General features: G+C 56.0%; 1 protein-coding gene across 3 annotated transcripts; it reads left to right on the top strand.

The window, feature by feature from the left end:
- Positions 1-1,555: 1,555 nt before the first annotated feature.
- NOS3 (nitric oxide synthase 3) lies at positions 1,556-19,613 on the top strand. 3 transcript variants are annotated; one of them, XM_049862983.1, is made up of 26 exons: positions 1,556-1,747; positions 3,042-3,144; positions 3,641-3,789; positions 3,916-4,078; positions 5,229-5,320; positions 5,403-5,544; positions 5,713-5,852; positions 5,955-6,129; positions 6,616-6,717; positions 7,260-7,454; positions 7,570-7,643; positions 7,844-7,988; positions 8,210-8,314; positions 11,392-11,459; positions 11,910-12,026; positions 12,122-12,296; positions 14,065-14,197; positions 14,310-14,388; positions 14,493-14,680; positions 15,241-15,413; positions 15,744-15,954; positions 16,045-16,132; positions 17,232-17,353; positions 18,139-18,287; positions 18,581-18,775; positions 19,026-19,613. In XM_049862983.1, exons 1-26 carry the CDS (start codon positions 1,590-1,592, stop codon positions 19,185-19,187), a joined length of 3,603 nt encoding a protein of 1,200 aa, XP_049718940.1. In that variant the 5' UTR covers positions 1,556-1,589; the 3' UTR covers positions 19,188-19,613. The 3 variants fall into 3 exon arrangements, with proteins under 3 accessions (XP_049718940.1, XP_049718942.1, XP_049718941.1); XM_049862985.1 differs by lacking the exons at positions 1,556-1,747; positions 3,042-3,144; positions 3,641-3,789 and having other exon boundaries at positions 3,943-4,080; XM_049862984.1 differs by lacking the exons at positions 1,556-1,747; positions 3,042-3,144; positions 3,641-3,789; positions 3,916-4,078 and adding an exon at positions 4,096-4,957.
- Positions 19,614-20,263: the final 650 nt, after the last annotated feature.

The following is a 20,263-nucleotide window of genomic DNA, read 5'->3' as shown; positions in this document are numbered from 1 at the left end:
GGCTGAAGGTGTTAGGGTAGAGCCAAAGCATGAGGCAACTCCCCAGACAGAGGGGTACACAGGCAGAGATCACCTTGTCTGAACTGAACTGTGGAAAAAGGAGCCGTTCTTGGTCATGTGCATTTTAGGTGGTGGTGAAAGAGGGTCTTGTCTGCTTCCTGCCTCCTGCTGGCCTGGAGAAGCGAGGCGGTGGGTGGGGGCTCTGGGCTCAGGCCTGCTGTCTGCACGCTTACCCAGCCCCGCCCCATGCCAAGCACCCCCAAGGGTGCAGCAAGCACCTAGTTGTCCAGGAGCTCAGGCCCACATTTACAAGGCCCCCGTGCCTCCACCCTCCCAGAGCTGGCAGGCTTGCCTTCTTGGTGTGACCCCGGAGCTCACAGCACAGCCTGTTCCCTCAGGTTGGCCTGACTGCCCCCAGCCCCCGCCTTTATCCTCCAATGCTGTTCAGAGAAGTCCCGCCAAGACAAATCCACGTTTGTTTGTCTGCCTGTCTGCCTCTCCCATTTTCTGCCTATCCTAGTCTCTTGATTTCCGTTTCATTCTTGCAGTCTCTCTTAGTCTCTGAGGTCTCAAATCCACGAGGCTTAACACATGAGCACAATTAAGTGTTCTGGAATTCCTGCTCTCCAAATGGGCCCCAGGGCATGGCCTTTCTCCAAAACTACAAACCCCAGCATGCACTACTGCTGGAGGTGCCTAAAGAGTACTGGTGTGCAGCATCTGCATTCTGGGAATTGTAGTCCACTATCCCCCACACTCTTTCCAGGGTGCCAAGGCCTCCCTCAGTGGGCAGTTCCTGCCCAGCCCTTATTGCTGGGTCTCTCTGCTGACCTACCGCCCCCTGGGAAGCATGCGTCACTGCATGACGGGTGGGGGTGGAGGCCCTGGATGGCAGCTTCCTGCTCTTTTGTGTCCCCCATTTGAGTCAGGGAGGAAGAGGGAAGGGGGGGATGGGGTTCCAGGAAACTGGGGCTGGGAGGGGATGGGATACCCCAATGCCAGACTCAAGGACAAAGGGTCACTGCATCTAGCTGGGCTAGAATCCTCAAAAATCCAAGAGGACCCAGAGGTGGGGATCCAGGAGCACTTAGATGTAGGAAGGAGCGGTGAAAGACAGAGCCAAGGGTGGCCCTAGAGGACCCTGTGGTCACTAGGAGTCTGGATCCCTGGTTCCCTGCGCCTGACATGTGCCCAGCTTCTGTCTGGCCTTCAGGCAAAGGCTGGCGAGGGGTGAATATGAGGCCTCCCCTCCTGGCCTGCCACCACAGAAGGGCCTCTTTGACCTGGGGTAGCCCCACCTTGCTATTCCTCCCACAGGGGCTCCTCCAGACACCTGGGCACTCACTTATCAGCTGTAGTCCTCACAGCAGAACCCAGGCATCCAGTCCCCCACCCTGTGTGAGGGCGGGCATGGGGCCATGGCTGTACAGCCTCCCAACCAGGCTGGTTCCTGTCCCATTGTGTATGAGACGGGGCGGGGCGAGGGCCAGCACTGGACAACCCACTCCCACTGCCCCCAGCCCCCTCCCTGCTTCCTAAGGAAAAGGCCAGGGCTCTGCTGAAAGCAGCAGAGCTGAAGAGCAGCTGACATGGGCAACTTGAAGAGTGTGGGCCAGGAGCCTAGGCCTCCCTGCAGGCTGGGGCTGGGGCTGGGCCTTGGGCTGTGCGGCAAGCAGGGACCAGCCTCCCCAGCCTCTGAGCCCAGCTGGGCACCAGCACCGGTGCCCCTACCTGCGCCTGACCACAGGTGAGGGCCACAGCTGCTTGGAGCAGGTGGGGCAGAGGGCGGGAGATCAAACCTGGGACTGGGAAGGCTGAAGGTTGCAGCCCAGGCAGGAGGGGCAGGTCGGCAACCCAAAAGGGTATGGACACAACCGAACAGGACAGCCAAGGAGACAGAGGAAGGATCCAACAGAGAACAGAGTCGGAGCTGTGAGGGACAGACAAAAGTGGGTGAAATATGCCAGCTACAGCATCAGGCCAGGGTTGGAAGCTTACTCTGCCACCAAGAGCTATTTGACTTTGAGCAAGTTACTTAACCTCTCTGAGCCACAGTTTATATAAAACAGGGATATGGCAGTGCTTACTCCACAAGGTCATCGTCAGTCTTCAGCTCACAGAAAGCCTTCAACAAACAGCAGCAACTGTTACTTAAGAGGAGGAGAAAGTAGCTGGGGTGGGGTCTCATTAAGGGGGAGCGAATTGGGCCAGGAGCCTCATGCCCGAAAGGAAAAGAGAGGAGAGCCCTGAGGGCCATAGGTGGGGGCTGAGGGGAGAGCCGGGAGGCTCCTTCCTCTTCTCCAGACCCCTCCTCCAGGTGACATCTGCTCACCTGACCCTCCAGCCCCAGCCCCTGGAAGGGTCCTCCCTAGGACAGAGGTCGTGAAGAGAGAATGGGCAAGGTGGGAGACCAGGCAGGGGCTGCAGGCGGCCCCACAGCCGAGGGCCCACATAGGGAAGAGCCTAAGGGCCTTGCAAACATGCTTACCCATGCCTGAGTCCCTCCCTTCCTCCCCCGCTCTCCTGCTCCCCGCAGCTGGTAGCTCTGAGAGGAAGTGATAAGGCCTCAAGGCTTCCCTTCACACGATCCACTGCTGTCAGGAGGGCTGTGAGAGGGGAGCAGAGATCTGGGCTGAGGAATCTCTGCTGCTGCCTCCCTTGGGTTTGGCCCCCTTGAGGAAGTCCTCACCAAGACTTTGGGGGCCCTTGCACAGCGGTAGCTGGCCAGGACCCAGCCAGAGGCCAGGATCCCAGGGACTGACTGGGCACCTGGAGACCAGGCGCAGGAGTCAGAGAGGCCTGCGTAGGAGAATGTGCTCTACCCTTCCGTGACCTCTGGCAAGACCCCTGAAATCACCTGTAAAAGCCTCCCTCACAAGGCGAGGTCGTTGTGAGGGCTGGCTGGAGGATATGGGAGGAGGCACAGGGCAGGCAGCAGTCTTGGGATTATTACTGCTGAGGGAGGGGGTCACCAGGGCACAGCTGGGGAGGCCAAAGGGAACAAGCTCCTCCCCCATGACCCCATCCCTGGCTCCCAACAGCCCCCCACTAGCCCGGCCTCCAGAGGGACCCAAGTTCCCTCGTGTGAAGAACTGGGAAGTGGGGAGCATCACCTATGATACCCTGAGTGCCCAGGCACAGCAGGTAAGGTCCGGGCCCCCTGGGTAAAGCTCCACCCCCCGCCTCCCTCCCCATCCCCCATTGCCGGACTGAGGACTACTGAGGCCCGTCTCAGCCCTGAGCCTGAGCAGGATGTTCCCTGAATCAGCCCCTGCCTCTAAAGAGAAGAGACAAAGTAAGAACCACAAGGGCTGAGGGACAGGCAGCATGATAAGCCCCCAATTACAGGCGGATTTTGTGACTCCTTGGAAACCCTATGGGGCAGTTCTATGTCCTGTTGGGTTGATATGAGTCGGAATTGACTCGACAGCAACAGGCAATGGGTTTGTGGCTCAAACCTCCAGCCCTTGCCCAAGTCCTGCCTGACCCAGCCCAGCTGCACCCCTGTTTCCAATCTCACCCCAACCCTGAGCCCACACCTCCCTGAACCCAAACCTCTGCCTCCAGGCCCCATCCCAGACCCCAGCACCCTGACCTGTGCTCCCTGCACCCCCGCCACTCCCACCCCACTCCAACTCAGGATGGACCCTGCACCCCAAGACACTGCCTGGGCTCCCTTGTATATCCGCGGAAACTGCAGAGCCGGCCCTCCCCACACCCTGCACCCCCTGAGAGGCTTCTGAGTCAGGCCCGGGACTTCATCCACCAGTACTACAGCTCCATCAAGAGGTGAGAACCTCCTAAGAGCCTGCTGAGGCCCCAGAAACCTCGGGATCCCCTTCCCTATGCCCAGTCCTACTGTCCCCCAATCCTGACTACCCCCCACCACCCCCACACGACTTCCTTCTCCCGCAGGAGCGGCTCCCAGGCCCACGAGCAGCGTCTTCAGGAGGTAGAAGACGAGGTGGCAGCCACAGGCACCTACCAGCTTCGGGAGAGCGAGCTGGTGTTCGGGGCCAAGCAGGCCTGGCGCAATGCCCCCCGATGCGTGGGCCGCATCCAGTGGGGGAAGCTGCAGGTGTGGCTGGCTGGAGCAGACCCAGGACAGGGCCAGGGCCCAAAAGGCGAGGAGGGGTGGGGGCAGCTCCTGAGACTTCTCTGATAGGTCCAAGCAGTGGGGGAGATTCCTGCCCATTCCCTCAGAGACTGGAAGGGTCAGGGGGCCAGCCTCAGGCCCCATCTTCGATATCCCCTGGTGAGCCCTCAGTCACTAGCTAACACCTGGTTATTAAGCAGGGTGGCCACTGGGCTGGTGGGTCTGTGGCAGTGAGTAGTCTGAACTCATTCACAGGAACAGGGACCCTGTCCTGAAAAAGGGTCCAGCTTCCTCTTCCATTTGGGCCTCACCTGTGTAGCCATCCCCTCACACCCAGCACACTGCTCCACGACACAGCGCTAGCCTGGGCCACTGGAACAGCCTCTGGCCACAGCCAGCTAACCCACAGGAGAATCAATTTCATGACTTTGGCCTGCTTGTCACTGGCTACCAAAGAATCTGGAATAAAGCCATGTGCTCAGAGAATCCCAAAGGAGTCTAAATAAAATGACAATCCCATCTGACACTTGAGGAAACTTTTAAATGGTTCAAAGCTTCCTGTCACCTTTGACTCCTCAAGCCTGTGTCCCTCCCTCAGCCCCCAGCCAGCCACTGCCTCCCCACACGTTACTAGTGTAAATCTCCTCCTCCCTCAGGCAGAGTGGGGTGTCCCAGCCCCCTCTTGGGGCCTCCACTCAGATGCTTCTCGCAGCATCAGGATGTCAGGACTGGTAGAAGCCGTCGAGGCCACCTTACGCTGTCCCATCCCCTTCAGCAGCAGCTGGGTGGGGTCAGCTGCCTATGCTGAGCACCTCGGGCAATGGACACCTCCCCATTAGGGGCCAAGTCAGCAGTAACCAGGTGCCTCCTCACACCAGGTGCCAATCCAGTCCCTGCAGGGCCAGGGAAACACGTGCCTTGGGAAAGAGACAAGGAGCAGGCCAGGCTGGGGCAGGGCGGGAAGGGGCCAGTGGTCAGGGAGGCTTCCCAGAGAAGAGCCATGCTCTCTGTAAGTGAATCTCACAGCCTGTGAGGGCAACCAGGAGGCCCTCCCCCAGAACTCCACGTCTGCCTTTTCCCCTGGTTCTGGTGCTCATGACCACATGTTCCTCCCCTCCTCGGACTGGCTCAGGTATTTGATGCACGGGACTGCAGCTCTGCGCAGGAGATGTTCACCTACATCTGCAACCACATCAAGTATGGCACCAACCGGGGTAACCTTCGGTGAGCAGCCGCCCTCCCCCCGGCCCAGCCTCCCACCCCCAGGGCGGTGGAGGAGACCTCTGACCCACTCTCCTCTCCACAGCTCTGCCATCACCGTGTTCCCCCAACGTGCCCCTGGCCGCAGTGATTTCCGAATCTGGAACAGCCAGCTGGTGCGCTATGCAGGCTACAGACAGCAGGATGGCTCTGTGCTGGGGGACCCTGCCAACGTGGAGATCACCGAGGTGGGTGCAGAGAGCAGCTGACGAGGGAGTCCCCAGGGCGGAGAACAAGGGTCCTGGGCTGAGGCATGGAAGAGGCATGAGCAAACTAGATGGGGTGCCCTCACTGAGGCAAGGGTGAGGAGACACAGTGAGGGGATCCTCTCTGCCCTGCCCCACTCCCCACCGCAGCTCTGCATCCAGCATGGCTGGACCCCAGGAAACGGCCGATTTGACGTGCTGCCCCTGCTGCTCCAGGCCCCAGATGAGCCCCCAGAGGTCTTCCCTTTGCCCCCTGAACTGGTCCTTGAGGTGCCCCTGGAGCACCCCACGTGAGCACTAAGGGACTGGGTCTGGAGAAGGAGAGGGCTGGCAGGGGGTGGCCCAGCAGGTGGGCTCCCCCTAGGACTGACCCAAGTTCCCAATGGCCCCAGGTTGGAGTGGTTCGCAGCACTGGGCCTGCGGTGGTATGCCCTCCCAGCAGTGTCCAACATGCTGCTGGAAATCGGGGGTCTGGAGTTCACTGCAGCTCCTTTCAGCGGCTGGTACATGAGCACTGAGATTGGCACTCGGAACCTGTGTGATCCCCACCGCTACAACATTCTAGAGGTGAGGGCCAGTGGGTGTGAGGAGAGGGCAGGACCAGCATCTCTCCCCATCCCGGGGCAGGATCTGAGAGAGGGTCAGGTAACAGCTGCCTCCCGAACCAGAACTGAGGATGAGAGCCATGGAACTGGGCAAAAGTGTGTGTGTCTGCACATACATGCATGTGTTAGCATGTGTTGCACATTTGTGTGCGTGCATGTATTTATTTTTCTGGGAGTAGGATCTATAGCTTCCATCAGATTCTCAAATGGGACCTTGGCCCCAAAAAATGTTAAGACCCATTTTAAAGGTGAGAAATTAAAGCCCTGGGCTGAGAAGTGACTCGCCCAAGGCCCCTCCCTGCTCTGAACCAACAACCCCAAACTAGACAGGTCTCCCAATGGCCACCCATCCTCACCCCTTCCACCCCACAAGTCTGAGACAGGAATGCTTTCTGCCACTCCCCATTGCCTCTCTCCCTACCAATCCCATGCGCACCCCCTATCCCAGGATGTGGCTGTCTGCATGGACCTGGACACACGGACCACCTCGTCCCTGTGGAAAGATAAGGCAGCTGTGGAAATTAACTTGGCTGTGCTGCACAGTTTCCAGGTGCACAGGCTGGACAAGCCAGGAGGGCAAGCGGGCTGGGGGTGGAAGAGAGGTGGGCACTTAAAAACTGGGGAGGGCTAGAGGCTTGTAGAAGGCTCTCATTGCACCTAGGGAGCCATGGGCACACTGGCCCCGGTGGTACTGCAACATGGGGGCCTCACTCTGCCTGCCACAGCAGGCTGGGCCATGATGCTTCGCAGGGATGCTCTACCGCAGAGCACACTGGGTACTGTGTTTATGGGACCCACTGGGTTCTGGGAGCCCCAAAACCAGGATCTAGTGCATGCTGGGCGCTGTGACTTGAGGAAACTAGTGCCTGCTGAATGCTTCCACGGAGTCTCAAGAGTTTAGGGTATTTTGGTTTGGGGACAGGGAATACAGACACTGGAGGTTGGAGGTGCTGTTGCAAACTGAACTTTGCACATGGCTGTGTATGTGGGGGTGACACTGTGTGGTTTGGCGTGACAGCCATGGTGGCGGTAGGAAGGGTGGGGTATGCGGGCTGTGTCTAAGCCTGTCTTCTCCCTCCCTCCCCACTCCAGCTAGCCAAAGTGACCATTGTGGACCACCACGCCGCCACAGCCTCCTTCATGAAGCACCTGGAAAATGAGCAGAAGGCGAGGGGAGGGTGCCCTGCTGACTGGGCATGGATCGTACCCCCCATCTCGGGCAGCCTCACACCTGTCTTCCATCAGGAGATGGTCAACTATTTCCTGTCCCCTGCCTTCCACTATCAGGTACCCACCTCAACTGGCTTCTGCCCACTGGGACCAGCTCCAACTAAGCGGTGCTCGCTCAGGGCCTCTAACTTTCTATTTATTTACCTCTGGCCCACCCGTCACTTCCTTGCAGCCAGATCCCTGGAAGGGAAGTGCAGCCAAGGGTACAGGCATCACCAGGAAGAAAACCTTTAAGGAAGTGGCTAAGTAAGTACCCTAGTAGCATTGCCCCCTACCCCAGGGCCCAGCCCCAAAGCAGGGTCTGGGGAGGCATACCCCTCCATACTCCCAAGACCTTACTGAGACCGGGTCCAGACCCCAGCCTCAGTGGCCTTGATGGTCCCCTGCCCAGGGGTGGCCCTGTCTCCATGGCCCTGGGGATTCCCTCACCCCACCCTTGCCCTCAGTGCAGTGAAGATCTCTGCCTCGCTCATGGGCACTGTGATGGCTAAGCGAGTGAAGGCGACAATCCTGTATGGCTCTGAGACTGGCCGGGCCCAGAGCTACGCACAGCAGCTTGGGAGGCTCTTCCGGAAGGCTTTCGATCCCCGGGTAGGCTGAGCCCAGAAGGGCAGGGGTCTGGGGAGACCAGGGACAGGGACCTGTCCACACCTTCTGAGAAGCCCTGGGGATAGGTTTTGGAGGAGGGGGTCGCAACTCAGGGCCCTCAAGGAGGCCTAGGGATCCAGGAGGCCTGACTCTGCCCTGCCAGGGAGGGGCGAGTAAGAAGGACCAGGGCAGCATCCCTCTCCTCACCCCCACCCCCAACCCAGGTCCTGTGCATGGATGAGTATGACGTGGTGTCCCTCGAGCACGAGACACTGGTGGTGGTGGTGACCAGCACATTTGGGAACGGTGATCCACCTGAGAATGGCGAGGTGAGGCCGGGCAGGAAAGGGGACACTGGGCAACTCAAAACTGGTGTGGCTAGGCAGGAGTACCCCACAGCGAAAAGTGAAGATGCCATGAGAGCCCCCCAGAGTGGGAACATGGAAGTTCCACTGGGACTTGGTGGCCTTCATAAGTCACAACCAGAAAGACAGAAATACTCTGTTTAATTCAGCATTTCAGCTTTTTCTTTAACAAAAGAGAAGAGCACTATTTAGATGCCAACATAGATTATAGATTAGATGACTTCAATTTCACCAGAACAAATCTTAAAAGACAAAAAAAAAAAAAAAAAAACACTAGACCAGGGCCATTGCATGCCCTAGCATTATCTTCCAAGCATCTATGTCTCTTGGCTGCCCCAAGCTATACACCCTCTGGTTCTTCTTACCTGTTCCAGCTCCAGTTGTTAAATCCCTAAGTAGCTCCTCGAGCACACTAAAATTGCCTCAATTCTGATTTAAGCCTTCTCCTACTTGCTTACTATCCCCTTCAGCTCTCATTCTGATCTGCCTTTTAAAGGAAAATAAAATCATTATTAGCTTTTTTTAGTATAAAAGTAGTATCCAAGTAACCCACACCCCTATCTGAATATAGAGCATTTCCATCACCTAAAAAGTTTTCTTCTCAATTCTCCAAGTCAAACCCCTTCCCAGTCAATCCCCTCCTACCAAAAGCAACCACGGTTCAGATATCGGCCGCCATAGATCATTAGTTCACCATTCAAATGGAAGCAGACAGTAAGTCTGGCTCCTTTCACTCTGCATAATGTTGTTGAGAGTCATCCATATTGTCACAGTAGTTCGTGCCAGTCTATTGCTGAGTAGAATTCACCCTAGGAATATATCCAGGTGTTTATTCACACTCCTATGACACGTGGGCTGTTTCTAGTTTCTGGCTAGTATGAGTAAAGTTGTTATGAACATTCTTGTGCACGGCTTTTGTGAACTTATGTTTTCATTTCTCTGGGATAAATACCTAGCAGTGGAATTTCTGGATCATTAGGGTAGATGTGCACGTTTAACTTTTTTTATAAAGCTGCTGAACAGCCAAGCTGAGCGAGCTGTGCCCTTAAGATCTGTGCATTTCAATGTATGTAAATTTTGCCTCAATTTTTTTTTAATGGACCAAAACCATATATCCCACAGAAAATGGGTATATTCACTAAAGACACAAACAAAAATATTTACAGCAGCATTGTTCATAATACCCCTAAACTGGAACAGCTCAAACAACCATCAACAGTAGACTGGATAAATGAATTGTGGTATATTTGAATACTATGCAGCAATGAGGATGAACAAATCACAACCAGACACAACAACACAGATGAATCTCAAACAATGTAAAGTGAGAGTCACCAAACACAAAAGACTATGTGCTATACGACTCCTTTCGTATGAAGTTCAGAAACAGGCAGAACTAACACATGGTGTTAGAAAGCAGGAGACAGGCTGGGTACCCCTGGAGGGGGGTGTGGGGTTGTATGCTAATGACTAGTGAGGGCCCAGGGGGTCTTCCAGGGAACTGGTAGTGTTTCTTGATGCTGATTACACAGGTATGTTCAGTTTTTGAAAATTCATAAAGGTGTACATTTAAGATTTTTTTTTGTATGTATGGTACATTTCAACAAAACATTCAAAAACTAAAAGTAGTATGTGGAAGTTACGGTGAGCCTACAGAACCACCCCAAATACAACTACCATGAATATTCAGGAGCTAGTTTTTTCTTTTTTTTTTTTTTTAGTTCCTTCTAGAGTTTGTTTTCACTTTCTATGTGAAGGTCTGTTTGATATGGTTCTAAGTTGTGTCCCCGGCAGCACGTAAGACAACTGTATCTTCTTCACCAATCCCTGGATCACTCCGCATCCTCCAGCCAGAGCACAGGCGCGGCACAGCCCCTGTAAAAGCAGTCGCCGCCACCAGTGACGGGGCAGCACACGAAATGGAGAATTATTTTCCGCCTGTCAAACTGGCCGGGATGCTGAAGACGGGTAGCACCCTGTGCTGACACAGCAGGGGGAAAGCATCCCCTACCCTGTGGTGGGCACATCACCTGAAGCAGTCCTTTCACAGGACAACCTATTTCAGCAACTTTTTAAATCCTCTGACCAGCAATTCCACTTCTAAGTACTACCCTACTGAAATATGCAAAACGGGAACCAAGGCTATATACCCCCCCACCCCCAACCCGTGCTGTCTGTCGAGTCGATTCTGACTCATAGCGACCCTATAGGACGGAGTAGAACTGCCCCACAGAGTTTCCAAGGAGCGCCTGGTGGATTCAAACTGCCGACCCTTTGGTTAGCAGCCGTAGCACTTAACCACTACGCCACCCAGGGTTTTACAGGAGTGTGTAATTCAGCTTTATTCGGAGGCTACCAGATGTCCTTCCGTCAGAGTGAAGTTTTATAAGTCATGGTACATTCAAATGATGGATACCATGAAGCCACGAAGGAGTCTGGGTGGCACCAGTAGTTTGTCCTCAGCTGCTAACTGAAAAGTTGGCAGTTCAAACCTACCCAGCAGCTCCACAGAAGAAAAGTCCTGGCAATCCGCTTCCCTAAGGTTACAGCCGAGATACCTAGAAGACCCTATGAAGCAGTTACTCTGTAACACGTGCGGTCACCATGAGTGAGGGACTAACCTGACAGCACCTAACAACAACCAAACCAAAAACCCACTGCCGTACAGGCAATTTTGAATTATAGCTACGCTATAAGACAGAGTAGAACTGCCCCATAGAGTTTCCAAGGAGCACCTGGTAGATTTGAACTGCTGATGTTTTGGTTAGCAGCTGTAGCACTTAACCACTACACCACCAGGGTTTCCACAACAACAACAAGAAGCCATTAAAGAAAATGAGGTAAACCTTAGTGTATTGAACAGGAAGGAAGTCCACAACAGGTTATTTATAACTAGCAGGTTAAGTGTAGTGTGGTCCCATTTTTACTTTAAACAGAACAGCCCGTAAATACAAACATGTATGTAAGGACAATGAAAAAGGTCTAGAAACTTAAGTACCTGTCAATAGCATGTACGCTGACATACACTTCCCTTCACACAGAGCTTTGCAGTCGCCCTGATGGAAATGACCAGCCCCTACAACAGCTCCCCTCGGCCAGAACAGCACAAGTGAGAGGGGATGGGAGTTTTGGGGGGCTAAGGAACAGTGAAATGTGTTGAGACACAAGAGGAAAGTGGGTCTGAGGTGCTCTTCCTGTGCCTCAGGCCATCTTCCCAACAGGCTGGAGGAGAGCTATGAGGACCCCTGCCAAGTCAAGGCTCAGGAGGTGCTCCTCCCTCCTCCCCTCCTTGTGACCTGCCCATCCAGTCCCCAGGACTCTAAGAAGCAGGTGGTCCTGAGGTCTCTTTCAGAGACAGAGGGAACCAGAACAGGCCCAGAGGCTCAGGGCCCCCCTGGGATGCTGGCCCTCAGCCCCAATCCCAACCCAGCTCTGGAGAGAACAGAGCCAGGCCAAAGGCAGTGGCTTTTCCACTCAGACACAGAGCCTGACAACCATGTCCCCAGCCCAGGCTCTTCTTTAGTTCCCTGGGACACCCATCTTTGTCCTCTCTTGCCAGGAGCTACAAAATGCGCTTCAACAGTGTCTCCTGCTCAGACCCCCTGGTCGCCTCCTGGCGGCGGAAGAGGAAGGAGTCCAGTAACACGGACAGTGCGGGGGCGCTGGGCACCCTCAGGTTTACCTCTCAGGGGAAGTGCTGGGAGGGCAGGCTCCTGGGAAAATGTGGGTTGGGGTCTGGTTGGGCCCTCGTGACAGCTCCGTGCCCTCCAGGTTCTGTGTGTTCGGGCTGGGCTCCCGGGCATATCCCCACTTCTGCGCCTTCGCGCGCGCAGTGGACACGCGGTTGGAAGAGCTGGGTGGAGAGCGGCTGCTGCAGCTGGGCCAGGGGGATGAGTTGTGCGGCCAGGAGGAAGCCTTCCGTAGCTGGGCCCAGGCCGCCTTTCAGGTGAGCCCTGGGACCTGTCTTTGACATCTGACCCCAGTTCACCCCTCCAGACCCAACTGTGACTCCAACCTGGGACACCCTCACTGCTACCTGGATCCCTGTGCCTTACTGATGGGACCTGCAATATTGAGTCTGGAGACCTTACTGCTGCCCTGATTCTGTTTGGCTATCTGGTCCCTTCCTGTTCCTTCCAAAATCCACCCTCGTTTTGCCACTGTAGTCGGCCCAGTCCAAGTGGTGGACAGCAGGGTTCTAACAATGGGAGTGCAGAGAGGGTACAGGCAGATGGGGGCCCAGGTCAGGCAAGGCTGGGTCCCTCAGTGGGCACACAAAGGAAGGAGTGCAGGACAGGGACAGGACGAAGGGAGAGGGACACGATCAAGTGGGTCAGACAGAGGCGGGGTCTGAAACCAAGGCCAGCACAAAAGCTACAGAAAGTCATAGAGGTTGCCAAGCACAGCCTGTCAACAAGCCTGCCATGCTTGGGTAGGGCCTGGACTGGAGGGGTGGTCCTGGGTCTGGGGAGGAGGGAGACAGAGTGGCTGTGACTTTTCAATCCTGGGGTTCCTCTGGGGGCAGCTATGCCTGGTCTGAGGATTGTTCTTGGAGCCCACGCTCCCGGTCCTGACACTGTCCTGGGCTGGATCAGTGCCAGCCCTCCAGGTCAGGACTGATGTCGAGGAGGAGGGCCCTTGAGGACTTGGGGATGCAGGGGCCTGCCCGGTGCAGGCAGAGGGTCTGCTGTGGAGAAGGTCAAGCTGGAGAAACAGATAGGACCAGACTGGGTGGGAAGGGGAAATTGAAATAGAGACTAAAGCATTTGGAGAAAGACGAACCACTGGAAGTTGTAGAGAGGGACAAGGAATGAGCACAACACGACGTTTTAGGAACACTGCTTTAAAGGCAGGAAGACTGCGCTAACATGGGTGGTAGCAGTGGGAGTAGGAAGGAAGGGAGGGGGCCAAGGAAGGAAGAGATATAAGACTTCACCAAAAAAAAGGAAAATGAACCAGGTTTGGTGATACGGGTAGAGAGCAGAGGGAGTGGCCCATCCTGGGGAGCTTGTGCCTGACCAGAAAAAAATGGGATATGGACCTTCCCAGGGACCCTGCTCCACAGGCCCCACACCAGTCCCTGGGCTCAGTGCAGGGGAGGACAGACCTGCCAGAGCCTCCGCCACCACCCGGAACTCTGTGTCCCATTCCAGGAGCACTTACTATTTGTGCTAAGGGCTTTATATAAAGCACCTTATTTCATCTTCACAACCAGCCAAGGAGGCTTGAGGATGGGGACACTGGGCATGCAAAATGCAAGTACAGGAATTAGAATTTGAACAGCAGATGGGAAGACACAGACCCATTCGCCAAGTGTTGTTACGCGACAAGCCCTGCGTTCCAGGGCCTGGGGCAGGGGGAGGGGGGACACAATCAACACCAACCAGATAAGTAACTTATGGGTGTGACGAGAACAGATATGCATGAAAGAATAGCTGTGGCTCTTGGGCCCTGTGGCCCGTGAAAGAGCTGAAGTGCAAGGGCCCATCCTCAGTGTGGCCTTGGCCTCAGGTTTATCTCAGCTTCCCTCCTGCCCCTGGGGCTGCTGATCCCATGGTCCTATGCACCCTTCCGGGTACCTCCACCCCTGCAGCCCCACCAGGATGGAAGGGGGACACTAGAAAGCCAACTTGAGTCCTCCTTGCTCGGGCTGCTGCCTGATGGCAGGAAGTCCTGAGCCCTCACCAACGTCTCCCTGACTTCAACAACCTCAGGCCTCCTGTGAGACTTTCTGTGTGGGGGAAGATGCCAAGGCTGCTGCCCGGGACATATTCAGTCCCAAATGGAGCTGGAAGCGCCAGAGATACCGGCTGAGTGCCCAGGCCAAGGACCTCCAGCTGCTGCCAGGTGAGGCCTGACTTACCTTGACCTCTAGAGTCCCTAGAATTCTGGACCATCTCACTCAAGGTGCCAGGCTCCCTGACTCAGTCTGTCTCCTCTGCCCTCTGCCCCACCCCAGGCCTGATCCACGTACACAGGCGGAAAATGTTCCAAGCTACAGTCCTCTCAGTGGAAAATCTGCAAAGCAGCAAGTCTACGTGAGGAAGACTGCTTACCCCACCCTCCCCATCTGCCCCAGCCCCATCATCCTTCCCCCACATGCCCACCTGCCCCCTATAACGTGCCCCTCTCCTACCCCCAGCCGGGCCACCATCCTGGTGCGCCTAGACACTGCAGAGCAGCAGGGGCTGCAGTACCAGCCTGGGGACCATGTCGGTGTCTGCCCACCCAACCGGCCTGGCCTGGTGGAGGCGCTGCTGAGCCGTGTGGAGGACCCACCGCCGCCCTCTGAGCCCATTGCAGTGGAGCAGCTAGAGAAGGGCAGCCCTGGTGAGGGGCAGCCCTAGTGAGGGGCACCATACAGCCACAGCAGTGTGCATCTGGCCTATCCCAGCTGCCTCCCTCTGGTCCCAGGGCCCCCCAGGCTCCAGAGCTGGCAGAGGGCTGCACCACTTTGGTACAGAGCTGGCACTGTCTACCTCCAACCAGGCAGGCCCACTTTCCTTCTTAGAACCCCCACTTTTAGCCCACCTGTACACACACACACATCCAAAAGCCTATGTCTCACCTCTGGACTCCTCTCCAAGGTGCCCCTGGTAGCGTAGCCTGCTCTGTAGCTGGCATTTGGTCCACCCCTGCTTCACCAGGGGCTGGGGTTAAGATAAGATGAGCGGGCTAGGAGCAGAAGAGCACAGCCAACCCAATGCCCCCAAGTAAACACACCAAGGCTGCCCAGACAGGCCCACCATCTGCCACTGTTCAGAACAAGTTCTCCGACAAACGCCACACAGCCACAGTCAGTTCCATTTACTCCCCAAGACACGGTCCTCTGCCAGACAATCCAGTTCTGGCTTGGCCCCTCCCTCAGAGCTCCCCTGTGCACCCCCCAGGTGGCCCACCGCCCAGCTGGGTACGGGACCCCAGACTGCCCCCGTGCACACTGCGCCAGGCTCTGACCTACTTCCTGGACATCACATCCCCACCCAGCCCTCGACTCCTTCGACTGCTCAGCACTCTCGCTGAAGAGCCCAGCGAACAGCAGGAGCTGGAGACCCTCAGCCAGGTTTGGGGGGGGTCACCCCAGTGGGGGTGGGGCCAGAGAGGCAGACTAGCTGGAGGGGAGGGGGACACAGTGGGAGGAAGCAACCAGGCAAACCTCGCCCATGACTATCTCTACCTGGCTAACTTGGGCTGACACTTCAAGACCCAGCTTGAGTATTATTAATTCCTCTTTCTCAAGGTCTTAAAGAGCCTGGCATAGAGAATGTGCTCAACAAGCATTTGTTGGCCTGAACTGAGAAGCCCTATTGAGAATTAGCTGGGAGGGGTCAGGCAGGGAGGTCAATGGGAAGGGCTACAGGGTTCTAAGCCCACTTCACCCTGCCCCCTGCAGGACCCCCGGCGCTATGAGGAGTGGAAGTGGTTCCGCTGCCCCACACTACTGGAAGTGCTGGAGCAGTTTCCGTCAGTGGCATTGCCTGCTCCCCTGCTCCTCACCCAGCTGCCTCTGCTCCAGCCACGGTACTACTCAGTCAGCTCAGCACCCAGTGCCCACCCAGGAGAGATCCACCTCACAGTAGCTGTCCTGGCATACCGGACCCAGGGTGAGGTGGGGGAAGAGGGGCAGGGCCAGAGCCATGGCAGTGACTTGGGAGTGGCCCCTCACTGGCCCTCTCACCTTCCCAACCCCATAGATGGCCTGGGCCCACTGCACTATGGAGTCTGTTCCACGTGGCTGAGCCAACTCAAGGCTGGAGACTCCGTGCCCTGCTTCATCAGAGGGTAACGGGGCACTGCTGTGGCAGAGTGGGGAAGGAGAGGAGGGAAGGAGCAGCAAGAAGACAGAGTATGTCTGTCTGTCCAAGTAGGAGCTGGAGAAGAGCCCCAGGTGGCTGGGGACAAATAGAGACGTCAGTGGTGGGGCTGCACAGGGTGGGTGGTAACTGCTGGGAGTATTACTGGCAGCAGGGAGGACCTGCTTAACATGGCAAGGATGGGGTATCCGGCTGGTTCATTTCAGAACCCTGCCTGGGCCGCCAGGCTGATCTGGGCCTTCTCACTAATTTGGACTCACTAATTTGCGATTTTTTTTTTTTGCTCTGAAACTACACCTCCCACAGAGACAGAGCTGGGATTAACCAGCAGACCCTGCTGATTTTTGAAAACATCATTTCTGTGTCCTCAGAGTCAGCCTGATGGGAGGCACGGCACTTGGGGACTGTGGTTCCCAAGTCCCCACTTTATCCAGGGACAAGGGATTAGGGTAGAGGCCATCTTTGGCCACTGTATCATTGAAGACTCAAAGAAAGTGAGGGATTTCAGGATGGCCTTGCCTTGTACTACTTCAGAAGTCTTGCTCCAACCAGTACCCAGGAAACTGAAATCCTGGGGGGACTAAGAAGAGTTCCCAGGGTGGTGCCAACTAGACCTGGTGGTCCAAACCTCCATGAGTCTAAATTACACCTACAGTGTACCAACCTACTGAATACAAACCAAATGCCAATATAAAGCCTATTAGTTAAAATAAGCACCTTCAGTGGACCCATTATGAACGAGAACTCTGTTCTCCCCTTCTTCGTAGTTTCTAAATCTCCTAACCTAAGACATCAAAATATCCTTCCATCCAAATTTGAACTACATTTCCTTTGGCCCAATCTCTGGAAACCACAGATCCAAGGCGTTCCTGCCTGCAAGTACAGTTATTTTGACAAACACCTGCACAGTGCTTACTATGAGCCAAGTGCTGTTCTAAGCACTTTTACAACATTAACTCATTTACCATTGGAAGCTGAGCTCTCCCTTCTTGGGTTAACCCCACGGCTACAGAGAACAGGGAAGGAGGATAACCCAAGGGGGCCTGATAGAAGGTCTCTCCAACCAGGGCTCCCTCCTTCCGACTGCCGCCTGATCCCAGCTTGCCCTGCATCCTTGTGGGACCTGGCACAGGCATTGCCCCCTTCCGGGGATTCTGGCAGGAGAGACTGAACGACATTGAAAGCAAAGGTGAGGCTGGGGGCCAAGGGAATATCACAATCTAGGGGCAAGGCAGTGGGGTTAGAATGCAGGAACCAGCTATGAAAAGGGGGGCAGCAACCCGGGGCCACAAACGTGAAGCTTATTACACCAAAGCGAGGGTGCATGCCTAGAAACATGGGCCCTGACACACAGTGGCTATTGAAATGATTAAGAACAAAGGGGAATCGAAGTCTGGAAGGTACAGGGCTGGGACTAGAAGACAAAAGAAATGGCCAGGTGGATTCTAGACTCTGCTAGAGCTTACCTAGGTGTGCCCAAGACCTAAGGAAGGTGTTAAGTTGGCCTTGAGATGCCCGAGGTAGGGTGTACATCAAGAGACAGGGGTTGTCACTGAGAAAAAGGTTTAGAGCGTGGGAGCTAAAGGTGAGAGAATGCAGGGTCGAAGGTGGGAATGGGCTGGAGAGAGTTCCAGGACTCTAATGTTAAAAAAAAAAAAAAAAAAGGAGGGGGGAGAGGGCGTGGAATTACGAGCCAGAAGCCCCGAGTTCTAGCACAGCTCTGCCACTAGCCATCCCACCTGAGGCATGTCACCAATCTTCTTTGGGCCACGGTTTACCTTTCTGTAAATCAGGGATAAGGCAGGGTCTTTGTGAAGACATCCTGCATTCTTCTAGAGGCCAAGCAGCCTCAATGATTGTTCTGGCCTGAAAGAGGTGGGTTGGCAGCCCTGGGAGCAAGTAGCTGGTGCGGCAGGTGTAGCTGGGGCTGCACCCCCAGAAGGGAGCGCTCGCGAGCCGCAGTGCTGTTTACAGGGTTGCAGCCCGCCCCCATGACCTTGGTGTTTGGCTGCCGATGCTCCCAGCTTGACCACCTCTACCGTGAGGAGGTGCAAGACGCCCAGCAGCGCGGGGTGTTTGGCCGTGTTCTCACCGCCTTCTCCCGGGAACCCGACAGCCCCAAGGTGCGGACTCTGAGGACTCAGGGGTAACCTGAATGAAGACAGGGCGAGAGGGACAAACCAAGGACCGACATGAGCTCAGACAAGGAACCCAGCCCCTTCGCCCAGCCCCTCAGCTCCCACCCGTGAGAGCACAGACCCCGACCTCACACGGACCGCACCCTCAAGCCTAGAGCCCCCTTTGGCTCACCCACCCCGCACCCAAGACCCGCCCCGAGTTTGGCTCCACCTCTCCCGGTACTTTTCACCCCCAGCACCGTCCTGGGCTCCACCGCCCCTAACCCCGCCTCTCTCAGACTTACGTGCAGGACCTCCTCCGGACTGAGCTGGCTGCCGAGGTGCACCGCGTGCTGTGCCTTGAGCGGGGCCACATGTTCGTCTGCGGCGATGTCACCATGGCGACCAGCGTCCTGCAGACCGTGCAGCGCATCCTGGCGACTGAGGGCAACATGGAGCTGGACGAGGCCGGCGATGTCATCGGCGTGCTGCGGGTGCGAGGGGGCGGGGCCCGAGGGGCGGGGCCTGCGCAGGGGCGGGGCCCGAGCGGGGGCAGAATCCAGGGGGACCACGCGCGGAGGCGGGGCCTGAGCAGGGGGCGGGGCCCGAGGGGCGGGGCCCGAGCGGGGGCGGGATCCAGGTGGACCACTCGCGCGGGGGCGGGGCCTGAGCTGGGGCCCCAGGCCGGCCGGAGTCCCGCTGGGATTTATGACCGGTTCCGAGCCTGGGCCCTCCTTCCCGCAGGATCAGCAACGCTATCACGAAGACATTTTCGGACTCACCCTGCGCACCCAGGAGGTGACAAGCCGCATACGCACCCAGAGCTTTTCCTTGCAGGAGCGGCAGCTCCGGGGTGCCGTGCCCTGGGCATTCGACCCTCCTGGCCCAGACACCCCCGGCCCCTGAGCGCCCTTTTGCTTTCTACTCCAGTTCCCGGGCCGTCCAGCTGTCGGTCCACCCTGTTTCCCTCCCTTCTCGGGGTGCTTGCCCACGTCTGCGAAGAATCAGCCTTATTCCTGGGAGTGAGCGAAATGTCCCTTCATCTCTCTAGGCCCGTTTCCTTACCTGAGGTTGGACTAAATCTGGAAGGCTCCTTCCAGCAGTAATATTCTGGGATCTACCATTACCTCTTTCGTATTTTGTAGATGAATTTTAGATACCCTTTACCTTTCTCAGGAGTATCTAACCTTTAAAGCCTCATCTCTAAATCATTGAAGTATTTATTATTACAGATTTACCATAAGAGATTATGCCAGGTGTTAATGAATGATGCTAGGATGTCTAACACTGCCCCTGCCATTAAAGACTTGACAGTCAAATAAAATTATAGAATGGAAAGCTTTGTCTTTTAACTTGGAGCACCCTTGTGCAGATGTGGGCTGGCAGTTCTTTGACAGGATTCCACCCCCACTTACTGGGGTGAGAGCCTACACACCTCACATTGACCCAGTTCTCTAGTAAACACTGCTGCCAGGCAACGCTGCTCCCTTGCTCCTCCACTGAGGATTGAGAAAGCAGGAACAGCCCTCAGCGCCAGAAGACTAGTCACAAAGGTCACAAAGATGTGCACACAACCTCAACGAATCTTTACTTCCAATTTCATACAGGGTGTTGAACTTTACCCACTTCCTAAGACATCACACCCATGCTGAACTGTCATTCCACTCAGTCTCCACCACGCCTCCTCCAACTCCCCCACAAGTCCACAGGGACCTGAAGAAAAGGCAAGGCCTTGCAGGTCTCAGGCCTCATTGTTTCCCAAAATTAGTTTGGCCTCCACCTTGGCCCCTGCCTTCCCTCCTCCTTGAGGGTACTTTCACTAGTTGGGGGGCCTCCCCTCACCCCCCACCCCCGTGTGGGGACCATCTCTAACACTTGTTTCCAGATGCCTCTGGCATCTCCTCTCCTACTCTTCACTGCTCTCTGGGGTGAGTTCCTCATTGACCCCCAGAGGTCCTGCCCAACTAAGGCATCCCTGGGTG

Source organism: Elephas maximus, chromosome 20 (genome assembly GCF_024166365.1).
Source record: "Elephas maximus indicus isolate mEleMax1 chromosome 20, mEleMax1 primary haplotype, whole genome shotgun sequence".
Lineage (NCBI taxonomy): Eukaryota > Metazoa > Chordata > Mammalia > Proboscidea > Elephantidae > Elephas > Elephas maximus.
This window is presented reverse-complemented; position numbering and strand designations above follow the sequence as displayed.

Coding starts and splice junctions, on each gene's coding strand:
- NOS3 (XM_049862983.1), top strand. CDS start 1,590: ATGGGCAACTTGAAGAGTGTGGGCCAGGAGCCTAGGCCTCCCTGCAGG. Junction 11,460..11,909: donor CCTCGGCCAGAACAGCACAA/GTGAGAGGGGAT, acceptor CTCTCTTGCCAG/GAGCTACAAAATGCGCTTCA. Junction 12,297..14,064: donor GGGCCCAGGCCGCCTTTCAG/GTGAGCCCTGGG, acceptor CAACAACCTCAG/GCCTCCTGTGAGACTTTCTG.